This window comes from Tiliqua scincoides, chromosome 3 (assembly GCF_035046505.1).
Source record: "Tiliqua scincoides isolate rTilSci1 chromosome 3, rTilSci1.hap2, whole genome shotgun sequence".
In the NCBI taxonomy this organism is placed as follows: domain Eukaryota; kingdom Metazoa; phylum Chordata; class Lepidosauria; order Squamata; family Scincidae; genus Tiliqua; species Tiliqua scincoides.
This window is the reverse complement of record NC_089823.1, coordinates 2,771,921-2,786,115: the sequence shown is the minus strand read 5'-3', so window position 1 is coordinate 2,786,115 and position 14,195 is coordinate 2,771,921. Positions and strand designations below refer to the sequence as shown.

The following is a 14,195-nucleotide window of genomic DNA, read 5'->3' as shown; positions in this document are numbered from 1 at the left end:
CTGTGTGAACTTTCTGTTGAAAAATGGTATATAAATACTGTTAAAAATAATAATTGATAAAAGAGAGCAACTAAAATGATTACTGGGCTGGGGCCCTTTCCTTATGAGGAAAGGCTATGGCATTTGGGCCTCTTCAGCCTAGAAAAGAGATGCCTGAGGGGGGACATGTTTGAGACATACAAAATTATGCAGGGGATGGACAGAGTTGATAGAGAGATGCTCTTTACACTCTCACATAACACCAGAACCAGGGGACATCCACTAAAATTGAGTGTTGGGAGAGTTAGGACAGACAAAAGAAAATATTTCTTTACTCAGCGCGTGGTTGGTCTGTGGAACTCCTTGCCACAGCATGTGGTGATGGCATCTGGCCTGGACGCCTTTAAAAGGGGATTGGACAAGTTTCTGGAGGAAAAATCCATTATGGGTTACAAGCCATGATGTGTACGTGCAACCTCCTGATTTTGGAAATGGGCTATGTCAGATTGCCAGATGCAAGGGAGGGCACCAGGATGCAGGTCTCTTGTTATCTGGTGTGCTCCCTGGGGCATTTGGCGTGCCGCTGTGAGATACAGGAAGCTGGACTAGATGGGCCTATGGCCTGATCCAGTGGGGCTTTTCTTAAGTTCTTATGTTCTTAATGCCCAAGGCTCCGACACAACTGGACAATTTCTGTAAGACTTGATGGGGCGCACACAATCCAAAGAAACAAGAGAATGTTGGCTCTTGCTGGATTGCAGCCTCTATTTTTGCAATGCTTTTCAAGACTCATTAACCAACATTTTAGAGAAGTTATTTTAGGGTAAATGCAACACAGACACATCCCTGACTCACAGAAATGCTCAGCTAATCCTAAACATTCTAATGTGTTTTTGTTTGTTTTTCGAAACATGGCTGCAAGGAACTGCATAGACAAAACTGCAGCTTGATCTTATAAACAGGAAGAGCCACCCCAAATTCTGAAAGTGAGGAGTAGGAGTTTAGGAAAGTGCGTCTTGAGATGGAAGATTACAGCAGGCACGTGCTATGGTGTGCCTTCCTGGTGCCACTTTCTAATAAATAAAGAAAAGAAGGGGGAAAGAGACAGAAGTTTATTTTGTTTTTGTCTGTTTTTGCATCGTTTGCTTTTTATTCAGAAAATCCTTCAAATTAAAAGTTACTTCAAAAATAGCATGAGGAGTGGGGATGTACTTATTAGGCCAGACCTCAAGTCCACCAACTGTGGCTTGGAACATGCAGAAATATGACACAAACAATGAGGTGCAGCTGGAATGCACCAGTCAGAGTGACATGCTCATTGTGGTCCTTTGTGTACACTCAGAGCCCGGTCCAGTCCAATTTTCCAGTGCTGGGGTATCCATGCCAATGGGGCATGTACTGCATCCTGTGGTGGGGAAGCAGTCACAGAGGCCTCCTTAAGGTATGGGAACATTTGTCCCCTTACCTTGGGGTTGCAGTGCAGCTTCACCAGTGCTGGAAAATTAGATAGGATTGAGCCCTCTGCTGCCTATTTCTCCCCAATGGCCCCATGGGAAACCCACAGGGTGAACCCTCTTCTCTCTCTAGAGAGCCCCGCTGCACTCAGGTGATCCCCGTGGAGGGCAAGGTGACCTCCCTGAGCATCAGCCAGGACCAGATGCATCTGCTGAGCTGCTCCCGGGATGACACGCTCAAGGTCATCGACCTGCGAATGCTCAACATCCGGCAGGTATTCAGGTGAGGGCCCAGAACTGTCAGGCAAGTGTTCCTTGGAATCAAAGGGCGGGTTTTGGTCCCAGGAGGTCCCAGTTTGCCTGGAGTTCACCACATGTCCTTGAATCACTCATTTGCTTGCCCCCCTCAAGATGGGAAAGGTTGTGGCAGGTTCCTAGTCCTAGGTAAAGAGGAGTCAGCTGTGGCCTTGAGAGCCTCTGCACACCAGGGCTTGCTGTGTCAGTGCACTCACAACAGGAAGCTGTATGGCTTCTCCCTCTAGGGTGAAGGAGAGGGTTGCTTGCAGGGGAACCCTGCAGACAGACCCCTGGCGTCCTCAGACCAGCATCTGTCACCAGATTTGAGCTTCGTCACAGATCTGGAACACTTAACACTGGAGTTCACTCCAAAATGTGGACGTTAAGGGTGCAGGCACATGTGATGAGAGAGCCACAGGTGCCCAGCCGGCATTCTCATACTGTTCCCGTCTGCTGCTTCATCCTTGCAAGTGCCCAGCAAGCTCTTCTAAGTGCAGTCTCTAGCCAGACTCTTCCTTTGCCCAAATAACAGGTGGTTCCACCCTAACTTCAGACTGGGAGAGAAGCAAATATCAGGTTCAAAATATGAACTGATCATTTAGGGCACAGTCCTATGCAGGTCTACTCAGAAGTAAGTCCTATTGTGTTCAGTGGAGCTAACTCTTAGGAAAGTGTGGGTAGGATTGCAGCCTTAGTTGTTTAAAGTCCTTCTGTTCCTGTTTTTTAAAACCTCTACAGGCCCCCAAAGCAGCTCAGGTCACAACAGCAACAGCATCAAAAGAATAAAAATAGACTAAAATAACGGCTACTCCCATTGTGCTATCAGTGGGCCTGCCATTTTACAGCAGCAGAGCAAATAGTTCCTTGCCCCAAGTGGCTCACAGTCTAAAGTAGTGGGGAGGGTGTCAGGTGTCTGGTGTGGCACTGTGAGATACAGGAAGCTGGACTAGGTAGGCCTTGGGCCTGATCCATTGGGGTTTTTCTTATGTTCTAATGGGCACAATCCAAACCAGGTCTACTCAGTGAGTCCTGCTTTGCTCAATGGGGCTTACTCTCAGGAAAATGTGGTTAGAATTGCAGCCTATGTCTCTGGGGGAAGAAAATGAGATCATTTCATGGACATGTACTTAGGGTTAGTCCCCCTTAGTAAAGGGACTAGGCTGGGCTAGTGGCACAGGCAGGTTTTGAGGAGAGGTTTGAGGGATGTAAGGAGGACACCCCCCCCAGGTGACTGGGGAGAGAGACCACAGGGGACAAAGGGCACAACTGCTTGAGTGGCGCATCAGCATTTAAACAACAAGCAAGAAGAGGCCATCAGCTCCAAGAACCCTCTGAAATTTAGCAATCTTTACCCAAAGCCTAGATTGGAAGATGATGTCTCATCTTTTGGATGTGGTGATGGCATCTGGCCTGGGTGCCTTTCAAAGGGGACCGGACAAATTTCTGGAGAAATAGTCCATCACAGGTTACAAGCCATGATGTGTGATGTGCAGCCTCCTGAATTTAGAAGTAGCCCACCTCAGAATGCCAGATGCCAGGGAGGGCACCAGGATGCAGGCTTCCTGAGGCATCTGGTGGGCCACTGTGAGATACAGGAAACTGGACTAGATGGGCCTCTGGCCTGATCCAGCGGGGCTGATCTTATGTCTCTGGGGGAAGCTGAAGCAGCAAGTTCAATTGAGCCATGGGTGGGGGGCTATTTGGAAAGGGCATTTCAAACAAAGGACAAACGTTACTGCAGGAGGAAGTCCTAATAGTGTTTAGGATGCTGAGCCAGCACAGAAACCTCTGGGGGATCAGAAGTATCAAAAATTAGTGAGGGAAACAGGGCATTTATCACACCCTCAGAATTCAAGCTCTCTGGAGACTCCCAATCTTCCCTGCCACATGATAGCATGCGGCTGCACCATTGGAGGCTGTGTGGCATGCTATAGTGGGGTGTGTGTGTGTGTGTGATCAGACAGCCTGCAGGAGGATGTAAAAATAGTATTATTCACTTGCTGGTAGGCTGCCCAACTGCCTGTGGGTCTCCTTGGACACACACCAGCCATGCAGGTGGTGTAGGTCCAGGGAGAAAAGGGGAAGGGAGGTTTTTAAAAGAAGGGTAAGACCTGAAGATCCATCATGTCAGAATGCCAGATGCAAGGGAGGGCACCAGGATGAGGTCTCTTGTTATCTGGTGTGCTCCCTGGGGCATTTGGTGGGCCGCTGTGAGATACAGGAAGCTGGACTAGATGGGCCTATGGCCTGATCCAGTGGGGCTGTTCTTATGTTCTTAAACTACAATTCCCAGGAGGCCTTGCAGGTCTTGTTATCTGGTGTGCTCCCTGGGGCATTTGGTGGGCTGCTGTGAGATACAGGAAGCTGGACTAGATGGGCCTATGGCCTGAGCCAGTGGGGCTGTTCTTATGTTCTTAAACTACAATTCCCAGGAGGCCTTGCAGGTCTTCTTGTTATCTGGTGTGCTCCCTGGGGCATTGGGTGGGCCACTGTGAGATACGAGAAGCTGGACTAGATGGGCCTATGGCCTGATCCAGCGGGGCTGTTCTCATGTTCTTATGTTCCTATCAGTTTCCTCCCCTCCCCGCCCTCTGTGCCGGCTACAGCAGTGGGCCTCCGACATTGCTGCTGCTGCTCTTGGAGGTGGCCACTGGCAGTGCACTTGGTGTGTCATCAGCAGCCCATTTACAACACTGGGACAGTATCCTGTTGTCATAGATCTAAGGATCGGGCAGCAAACTTCATAATTTTGTTGCCACCACCAAAAAGGCCCCTTCCCACTTCACAGGGGTGTTGCATGCAAATTTGGCAGGTGTGGATATGAATTGTAAGAACTGGACTTTGGTTGCCGCACTCCGGACTCTTTCTGGCTGTGTGACGCCAACCAAGGAGCTTTCTTGGTTCACCACAGCCGCCTTCTTGCTCCTGCAGGGCCGATGGATTCAAGTGTGGCTCTGACTGGACCAAGGCCGTGTTCAGGTGAGGCTCTGGGTGTGCCGATTCAGAGGGCGGGCACACTTGCTCGAGTGGAACCTGCCTGCTGTTCAGCCTCCCTGTCGCTGAGCATCTGTTTATCTTCTGGGTTTTGGAAAGACATTTATGGCTCAAGTTTTATTCACATAAATAAATATTCATCTGTCACTGGGTGGAGCTGCTTATGGGGAGTTTCGGCACCTGCTGTACTTACTGCACTGCCCTGGCCACACTGCTGTGCCTGTTGCCCCCTCACCTGTTCAGGGACTGCATGAGGGGGAAGCAGGACTGCCTCCGCCAGCCAGGACCCTGCAGGGTCTTCTTCCACTTAAGCCATCAAGAGGCCAGTGGGCCTGCCAGGGGTGTAGCTGGTGGACACACACATTCACCAAGTTTGGGGAGAAGGAGGGAGCACCCCTAAAAGCTAGGTTGGGTGGGTTGAGGACATGGAATTGCCACCCTTTCCACTCGTCCCTCAGCCTCCCTCCCTCCCTCCCTCTGCAGCTCCTGCTGCCCTGTCCATGGCCTGCTCTGCCCCGTTCCTGCCACTTGCTCTCTTTCCAGCCCTCTTTGGGTGCTCAGCATCAGCCACTGGGTTCTGTGTCCAGATGCAGCAAAACCAGCTCCTGTACTTGGGAGACAAAGTCGCATGGAGAAAGGAGAGCAACGAGGAGGAGGGCAGAATGGGCAAGTCCTGCGTGGAAAGGAGAGGCAGCACAGACAGGGCTGGTGGAGGAGGCAGAGAGACTGGAGGCCAGCGGAAGAGTGTGAGCCCTGAAGCCTGCATCTCACTGGCCCATCCGGCCCAGCACTGTCTGCTTTGACCCGCAACTGCCCTCTGGGGCCTCCTTCCTACCAGGTCCTGCCCAGTTCTTTCCACGGGAGTAGCAGGGAGTGAGCCAGGACCTTAGGAACTCTGCTGCTGAGTGATGGCCGCTTTCCAGGCAGGCTCTGAACCTCAGACTCAATGCAGGAGGGTAGGAGGGTGGAGAGGCCCGGCCTGGCAGGGCTGCACACAGACCCCTCCGCAAAGGTGCCCCCCTTGTCCCCCGGAGCTGCACCAAGAGCCTCCTGAGGTTGGCTGCTGGGCTCTGCACCTCACTTCCCATTGCTGCTCCTTCCTCTGACTGGCCTCCTTTCCTTCTCTCTCGCTCCAGCCCTGACAAAAGCTATGCTCTGGTGGGCTCCGCGGATGGCACCCTCTACCTCTGGAACATGGAGACGGGCCGGCTGGAAACCCGCCTGCCCGGCGTGCATCGGTGAGCACCGGCTTCTGCAGATCAAGTGGCAAATCTGTTGCTGAGGTTCCTTGCTGCCCAGAGAGCAGGGAGGCAGGCAGGCAGGCACTTGCACCACCAGGCATGGTTGTTGGGGCTGCAGCCATCCAGCCCGCCGCTCTGTTCCTTGTCCTGAACCAGGGTGGGAGGCATGGCCACTGAGAGGATTTCTGTCTGGCATTTTGAACCAAGAAGTTCTCACAGTGGTTTGTGTAGGTTCCTCATCCCAAAGGAATGGGAGACACTGGCAGCAAGTACTGGGGGGGGGGGACTAGCCTGTGAGGAACACAGACTGTGGCTCTTCCCTTGCTAGATCGAAGAGGGCCACTGCTGACACAGTGGCTCCTGGTCCAGTTCATTGGGGTTGAGTAAAGCCATAGCACTGACAGTTGCAGGTGTCAAAAGAAATCACTACAGAAAACACTGCAGTACACTTGACTGTTGTTCAGTTAACTATACGAGACTTGGAGACTGTCTGCAGATGTGCCCGTTATCCTTGCTGCTGCTTGTGAAACAGGAACCACAAAGGCTCCTTTGGCCAGCATGAACATGGCATTTTGCATTGTCTTGACGTGGCAAAGGGCAGCAGTGGGCCAACCGTGGAGGCCTCCTTCCTCTCCTGGCACAGTCAACGGCTGCAGCCTGGTCTTGCCCAGCCGTCCTGCAGAGGGCCACAGGCAAGGTGAGTGCTGAGTGTGCTGCAGGGATTCCAGTGGCCCACGCCCCCTCTCTGCTTTCTCTCTCCCTGCCTCCAGGTCCTCAGTGAATGCGGTGGCCTGGGGTCCCTCGGGGATGTTCATTGGCAGTGTGGATCGGTGCAGGAAGGTGGTCCTCTGGAGGTAGCAGACGGCGTGTGGACGGCAGCAGCCGCAACTGCAACTCTAGCCCTGGATTCCTCCTGGCCCGCCAGTGGGGGCCTGTGCTGCCAGAGGGGCTCTGGTGGAAGCAGGAGGCCAAGGGCTGCTCCTTGCGCACAACTGGCGCAGATCTCTTTCCTCAAACTGCTGCCACCACCGACAAGGACTGTCTGAGGCCGGTCCTCAGCTCGGAGAGCACAAGGGGCCTCTTGGCTTTTCCTTGCAGGAACTTCTCCAGCACTGCTTCTGTGGTGCAAGTGACTGGGCAATCCTTTCACAGGGGTCAGGCTTCAGAAGGACATTTGCTAAAGGGACGCTCCGCGCCGAGGCAGGCAGTCCAGGCACTAGGACATGAGAGGCGACCAGGCACTAGGGGAGGCAGTGCAGGAGGTCTTCCATGGGCCTCTGGCTGGCCGCTCAGAGAAGCAGGAGGCTTGCCCATTTCATAGTTTTGCTATGGGCAGCAAAGGCCCTAAAACGGCCTCAGACCAGATCCAGCCAGCGGTTCTTCACTCAACCTCTCTTGATACGACTGAGCACCATTTTAAAACCAACTGGGTCAGTCAGCTCTAGATCTGCATGAATGGAAATACTCCTTATGGAACCACATGCAATGAGACTCTACCACAAGTTGAAGGCAAGAAGCCTGTGAGAGTAATGAAAGCAAGCAGGTGTCTTTGGGGTGTTGGACCTTGTACACAGGAGCACAGAGCACTGGACTTGGGAGGCCCAGGTTCAGATCCTTGTTTGGCCAGGGTCTGACCTACCTCATAGGGCAGGTGTGAGGATATGTGGGGGTTGGGGAGACCATGTTTGCCAATCTGAGCTCCTTGGAGGGAGGAATGTGTAATAAATATTGTCTTTTCTTGTCTGAATACAAAGTACCTTAGAGTGTGAGAGCCATCACTCTGCGGAAGCCCAATGTCCTACGTTCAATCCATGCCATCTCAGGTTGAAAGAGGATTTCAAATGGCAGGGCTGGGACCTGCCTTGGAGAGCAGCTGTCAATGGGATGGGGCTAAATGGCCAAGTGGTCTGACTCAGAGCAGCTGCAGCTGTTTGCCTGGACCCTGTCTGGGTCCTCCGGCTGCACATTCCCTGCATTACCCCACATAAGAACATAAGAACAGCCCCACTGGATCAGGCCATAGGCCCATCTAGTCCAGCTTCCTGTATCTCACAGCGGCTCACCAAATGCCCCAGGGAGCACACCAGATAACAAGAGACCTCATCCTGGTGCCCTCCCTTGCATCTGGCATTCTGACATAACCCATTTCTAAAATCAGGAGGTTGCGCATACACATCATGGCTTGTAACGCGTAATGGATTTTTCCTCCAGAAACTTGTTCAATCCCCTTTTAAAGGCGTCCAGGCTAGACGCCATCACCACATCCTGTGGCAAGGAGTTCCACAGACCGACCACACGCTGAGTAAAGAAATATTTTCTTTTGTCTGTCCTAACCCGCCCAACACTCAATTTTATTGGATGCCCCCTGGTTCTGGTATTATGTGAGAGTGTAAAGAGCATCTCCCTATCCACTCTGTCCATTCCCTGCATAATTTTGTATGTCTCAATCATGTCCCCCCTCAGGCGTCTCTTTTCTAGGCTGAAGAGGCCCAAACACTGCAGCCTTTCCTCATAAGGAAGGTGCCCCAGCCCCGTAATCATCTTAGTCGCTCTCTTTTGCACCTTTTCCATTTCCACTATGTCTTTTTTGAGATGCGGCGACCAGAACTGGACACAATACTCCAGGTGTGGCCTTACCATCGATTTGTACAACGGCATTATAATACTAGCCGTTTTGTTCTCAATACCCTTCCTAATGATCCCAAGCATAGAATTGGCCTTCTTCACTGCCGCCGCACATTGGGTCGACACTTTCATCGACCTGTCCACCACCACCCCAAGATCTCTCTCCTGATCTGTCACAGACAGCTCAGAACCCATCAGCCTATATCTAAAGTTTTGATTTTTTGCCCCAATGTGCATGACTTTACACTTACTGACATTGAAGCGCATCTGGCATTTTGCTGCCCATTCTGCCAGTGTGGAGAGATCCTTCTGGAGCTCCTCACAATCACTTCTGGTCTTTACCACTCGGAAAAGTTTGGTGTCATCTGCAAACTTAGCCACCTCACTGCTCAACCCTGTCTCCAGGTCATTTATGAAGAGGTTGAAAAGCACCGGTCCCAGGACAGATCCTTGGGGCACACCGCTTTTCACTTCTCTCCATTGTGAAAATTGCCCATTGACACCCACTCTCTGCTTCCTGGCCTCCAACCAGTTCTCAATCCACGAGAGGACCCACCAGAGCCCCCAGCAGTGGGAAAGATGAAGGCCTCGACTGGAGGGCCCAGGCTGCACTCGTGGCAGAGCCTGTCATGTCAGGAGCCTTCTCTGGATGCAGCTGCGACTGGTGAATTTCTCGCTGCTTCTTCAAGTGCCAGGTTCATCGAAGCTGAGCACTCCTCCTCCCCCACCTGCCAAGTGTAGAGGTTCTTAGCTGTATAGAGGTCTTCGCTGCCTAAAGGTCCTTGCTTTCTATCTCCACTTGCAGAGAGAGGCCCTCCCTGCAGCTCTGCCTGTGTGCTCAGCCCAAGTGAAAACTAATGCCCCCCATTCTGGAATGGCCTCTGCTATGCTCCGAAGCAGCCACTAAGGCAGTGCTGCTGCCTGCTGCTCCCTGTCCCCTCACCGGGACCGGCAGTGCTCACCAGCACACTCCAGGAGTCCTCTGGCAGCTTCCCCAGCCAGCCCCACGGGACAGCAGAGGCTATTCTGGGGCCTGTGGGCCAGGCTCTTCACCCCATGCCTTACAAGGTCTTTGCAAGGTAGGGATGACCAAATAGGACGTGCAGCTGTGAGCTACCTAGTTAGCTCCGGTCCCATCAAGGTCAAATGAGGCTCAGGTCTCCATTGTCCTTGATTGATTACAGCTGTGGAGCCAGCCCTTCCCTTCCCAGAGCTGTCAACCAGCTGTCAAAACAGGGAATCGCTGTCAACACCACATCATCCACCTGATGATCTTCTGATCTTCCATTACAGCAGGGAGATCTGGACTCCGGACCAATGGAGCTCCACAGCAACACTTCTGATTTCAGAGGGACCTGATTCTTGCAGGTGACAAAGCACCAGTGATCAAGAGTGGAGGGATGGGGGGGAGAGCATATGGCCTGACAGAAGGCACAGGAGATGCTCCTTGAGCCCACAGAGGAGGTGAAAGCATCACTGCCCAAGAACTCCCTCTGGGTCCAGAACAAGGGTTTTGGCTGTGTGGACCAGTAAGCAGCGCTTCAGGCAAGAAGCCACTGATGGAGCTCCCTGCTGGCCCCCCCTTGGCCCCAGAAGATCTGGAAATGATCTGAGAGAAAGAAGAGGCTAGAAGCCTTTTTGCCTTGGCTGCCATATAAAGATGATAGTGACTTTTCAGGGTGGTTGTAAGGATTAGGTCAAGCAATTGACGTGAAGCCCTTTGCACCCTCTGAAAGCCTGAGACTGGGGGAGGGGTTTAAACATTTCATAGAGAGGGCCAAATAACTTTCCTGGTGCCTGCTGAGGGCCAGAAGAGATGTGGTTAAGCAGGAAGTGACCATTAAGCAGATGACAGCCAGAAATAAGCACTTTGTTCTCACATAGAAACCCACAGCAGCAAATGACAAGAGCAAATGTGCAAATCAGGTTTGGAAGCAAGAAGATAATGAGGCCGACCTTTCAGCTGCGCAGTTTCTGCCTCAGCACCACTTCGCTGCACAGCAGAGGAGGGTGGTCTGCAAAGTGAGGCCTCAGCAGAAGCAGTGCCGCTGAATGGGCAGAGCTTGGAGAGCCCAATTAACATGTGGGGCAGATAAAAACATTCTGGGAGCTGCATCCAACCCACAGGCCTTCTGTTTGACACCCCTCCACTAGGCAAACATGGAGTCATCTCCAGCAGCAGCCTCTTCAGGAACAGCTAAAGCCTGGCAAAGCTTTGCTGAGCCAAAGAAGCTTCACCTGCTTCCTTTCTAGAAGCTAGACTCCACTTAAAGAAACCCCTGACACTGTCCGCAGACCTGCAGTTCTGAGTTTGCCATGGTTGACCTGCAAGGCTTCTCAAAACAAGTGTGATGTTGTATTCCCCCTTTTACTCCTCCCCACAAGCCTTTCAGATGCCAGGTGTATCAGTCACACTGCATTCAGTACTGGGTTTTCTGCTGACTCACCAATCACTAATCAGCTACTGGTTAAACTAGCAATGAACCACAGTGGTTACTGAAATGCAATGGAGGCCTGACTGGTTCCGTCAAATGGCAGCGGCCACAGAAAGAAACAGATCACACAAGAGGAAAGGAGAGGCACATGGGACAAGTGAACTGGGCAGCTGTTCACTAAAGTGGGGCCTGTGAGTGGAGGCACAGAGCCCAGTCTTATACATGCCTACTCAGAAGTAAATCCCATTATAGTCAATAGGGCTTACTCCCAGGAAAGTCAATAGGGCTTACTCCCAGGAAAGAAATCCCAGGAAATAGGATTGCAGCCATAATCAGCATTGCAACTGTGTTGGCACTAAGTAGACATTGGTGCTCCAGAGTTGAACCAATGGTTCAGCTGGCCTGCTATTGCCTTGCTGGGGTCTCAGGCAGAGAGATGTTTCCCAGCCTTGCTGTTGCCTGAGATCTACCACCAGAGGCTACCGCCTTCTAGTTGCAGCCCACATGCTCTATCCTCCCACCACTGCAGTGGTGTAGCTAGATGGGGTGCAAAGTACTAAGTTTTGCAGGCACCTGAACACATAGTACAAGCAACCCCTCCGCTTCAGAGCCATTCTGGGCAGTGGAAGCAAAATGGAGGCATTCAGGTGCCTGCAAAACTTAGTACTTTGCACCCCCTCTAGCTACACCACTGGACATAATCATGGAAGGACAGGGGAATGGAACAGACTTCTTTCAGGATCAGGGCCCAAAGGTCTGGCCTTTCCACCATGATCAGCACAATTAAGAAATGCTCTGGGTGGAGGAAGACCCTTATAAACAGAACCCACCCCCAGCCTGCTGTTTCCTGCTGGGCTGGAGAAGACCAAGGGGTGGCTTTAAGCAGGTGAGTCAACTAAGAAAAAAAATATTTTAACCCCCCCCCCATGTTTGTATTATTTACTTGTGCCAGCATAAAAGCCCTAAACATTTACTGATGTTTTGTTAAATATTTTTTTTGTGTTGTAAGAGAATCAAAAATGTTACCCTTTTTAAATAAAATTAGAACTTAAAGCAAACAGAATAATAGAAAGAGGTTACCCTTAATAACAGTGTTTTGCTTCTCTCTAAATACTACCCTGCAACTAAAAACATCTGAATTGGCCACTCCAATTAGCTGTTTAATTTGTTAGAGATGCATGTATAACATCTAAGAACAGTGGGCTGATGTTGTACACTTGAGCTCACTCCCAGGGTTTTGGGGTGCTCAGAGTTGTTGGTTCTGAACCCTAGAGCCCTCAAAGATCCCTGTTTGGTAGTACTGCCACCACACTGTAAGAGCCAGTGCCTCAGTCCAGGGAAACTGAGACCCTCTAGGCTTAACTATATCCCTTGTAGGCACTGAGCACTTTCTTTACTTAGTCTCAGTCCTCAAGTTTCTAGTCCATAATGAGGATTTTTTGGTAGCTTGCTGAACGGCTAGGCAGGATTCTGAACCTTTGTCCCCAACAGACAATGAACCAACATGATAAAAGGATTTTTACTTTATTAAGTACCTAGGGTTACAAAAGGCAGCAAATGCTAGAGGCATAAAACTTCTAGGAAACATATCAGCATAAAACAACAAAGCTAACTGGCTAACTCGATTATTTCCTAATGCTCACCTGGGTCAGCTTCTTTTGTAGTTCCTCAGTTACCTATGAGGCCACATGGTCCTGGCCTGGGGCATGATGCGCACCCACCGCCAAAAGACAAAGACCACAGACCAAGACAAAAGGCACAAGACACCCCTTTGGGCTTTGTTCTTATACTTCTCAAGCCAAAAGGATGGTGTGACTCTCTATTCATTTCAAACTGTCCAATTAGAAACCCTTGAGGACAGAATCTTCCAGAAGTGGGGTTGAAAGCTATCCTCTTAGTTCCCCCCTCCCATTGGAGGTCTACAGCTGCATCCACTCTGATGGGTGCCTTGCAGTCTACAGAGGTGCCACCTTGTCACCATCCATCGAGTTGTAAATTCCTTTCAGCTAGGATTCAAACCACTTCTATGTTACTGGGTTACTTTGGTTCAGGCTTTGGCATGCTACTAGGCCTGAACTGCACGTATTCATGACAGCTGACAACTGCCCCCCCCCCAATAACAGCCTGATGTAGTTGTGAGTGCTTGAAGGCATTATTGCTTGCTAGTGCTTCTACTGCCAAGCTTCCCTGAGAGGCACAGCTACAATAGCTGGCTAAAAGTTGGTAATCCTAAGTAGGGTGTGTCTATAATACTAGAAGTCTGGGTGTTGTCAGCCTGTAATTCTGGCCCAATACAAGCAATGCCCCTCTTAGTATGACATGTCAGCCACTTCAGAGTATTAACCGCCTGAGATGTCGTGAGGGCAGGGCCATTGACCTAACCTGGCTCTAAACAGCTTGGACCAATGGAAAGGCTTGATTTCTTGGTCTCTGCTTGTCATGAGAACCATGTGAAATGGGTGTGTGTCTAGAGACCATAGCTCTTGAATGTCTGATGCTGAGGACAAACGGGTGATGGGTACCAACATCAGGCCCTGCTTGGAGGTTTCTCCCAGGCACCTTCTGGAGATGGTCTGTATGTAACAAGGTGCTCTGTGCCACTGAGAAGAGTGCCACCCTGGCATTACCACAGTAAGATATTGCCTGCATGAGAGAGAATGGGAACTGCCTCTTCCCGCCAGCTCAGTCCACTGGTCCATCTAGCTCCCATTGTGATGCTGGCTGGCAGCAGCTCTCCAGCACTTCCACCCCGACTCTCTTATGTGGGAGAAGATAAAGGGGTGCAGTCAGACCCTGGAAGGGAGGGGGTTAAGCCTGCTCACTGCCCTGGATAAGTAGGAGAAACTCCCCGGTGTGGAACTCAAGAATGAATGGCTTCACTGGCCCTGTCAATGTAACTGTTGGCCAAAAGACAACCCTCCATGTGCAAGGGGTTTACTAGAGAGTAACAGCAGTTCTCTTGCAGGGAAGCTGGGAGTGCAATGGAATATTTATTTTATTTTTTTATTCACATTTTTATCCCTCCTGAATAGACCTCCTGAAGCTGCTGGCTTGGAAGGTCGCTGGCCGACACCATCCATCAGTTCAGGGCTGCCTTCTGTGGGCTGGAGCAGCTGTGATGTGGCAGCCTGGTTACTTGGAGAGCCTGGCCCCTCTTCAGGGGGTTCTGA

At 51.2% G+C, this 14,195-nt stretch overlaps 1 protein-coding gene across 1 annotated transcript in view; it reads left to right on the top strand.

Annotated features, from left to right (window-relative positions):
• Positions 1-7,675, top strand: part of ATG16L2 (autophagy related 16 like 2) — a 42,126-nt gene extending 34,451 nt beyond the window's left edge. The window contains exons 15-18 of the mRNA XM_066620921.1: positions 1,567-1,716; positions 4,662-4,709; positions 5,861-5,962; positions 6,736-7,675. Of these exons, the coding sequence (XP_066477018.1) occupies positions 1,567-1,716; positions 4,662-4,709; positions 5,861-5,962; positions 6,736-6,823 (388 nt within the window). The 3' untranslated portion in view covers positions 6,824-7,675. The remainder of the gene's footprint in view (positions 1-1,566; positions 1,717-4,661; positions 4,710-5,860; positions 5,963-6,735) is intronic.
• Positions 7,676-14,195: the final 6,520 nt, after the last annotated feature.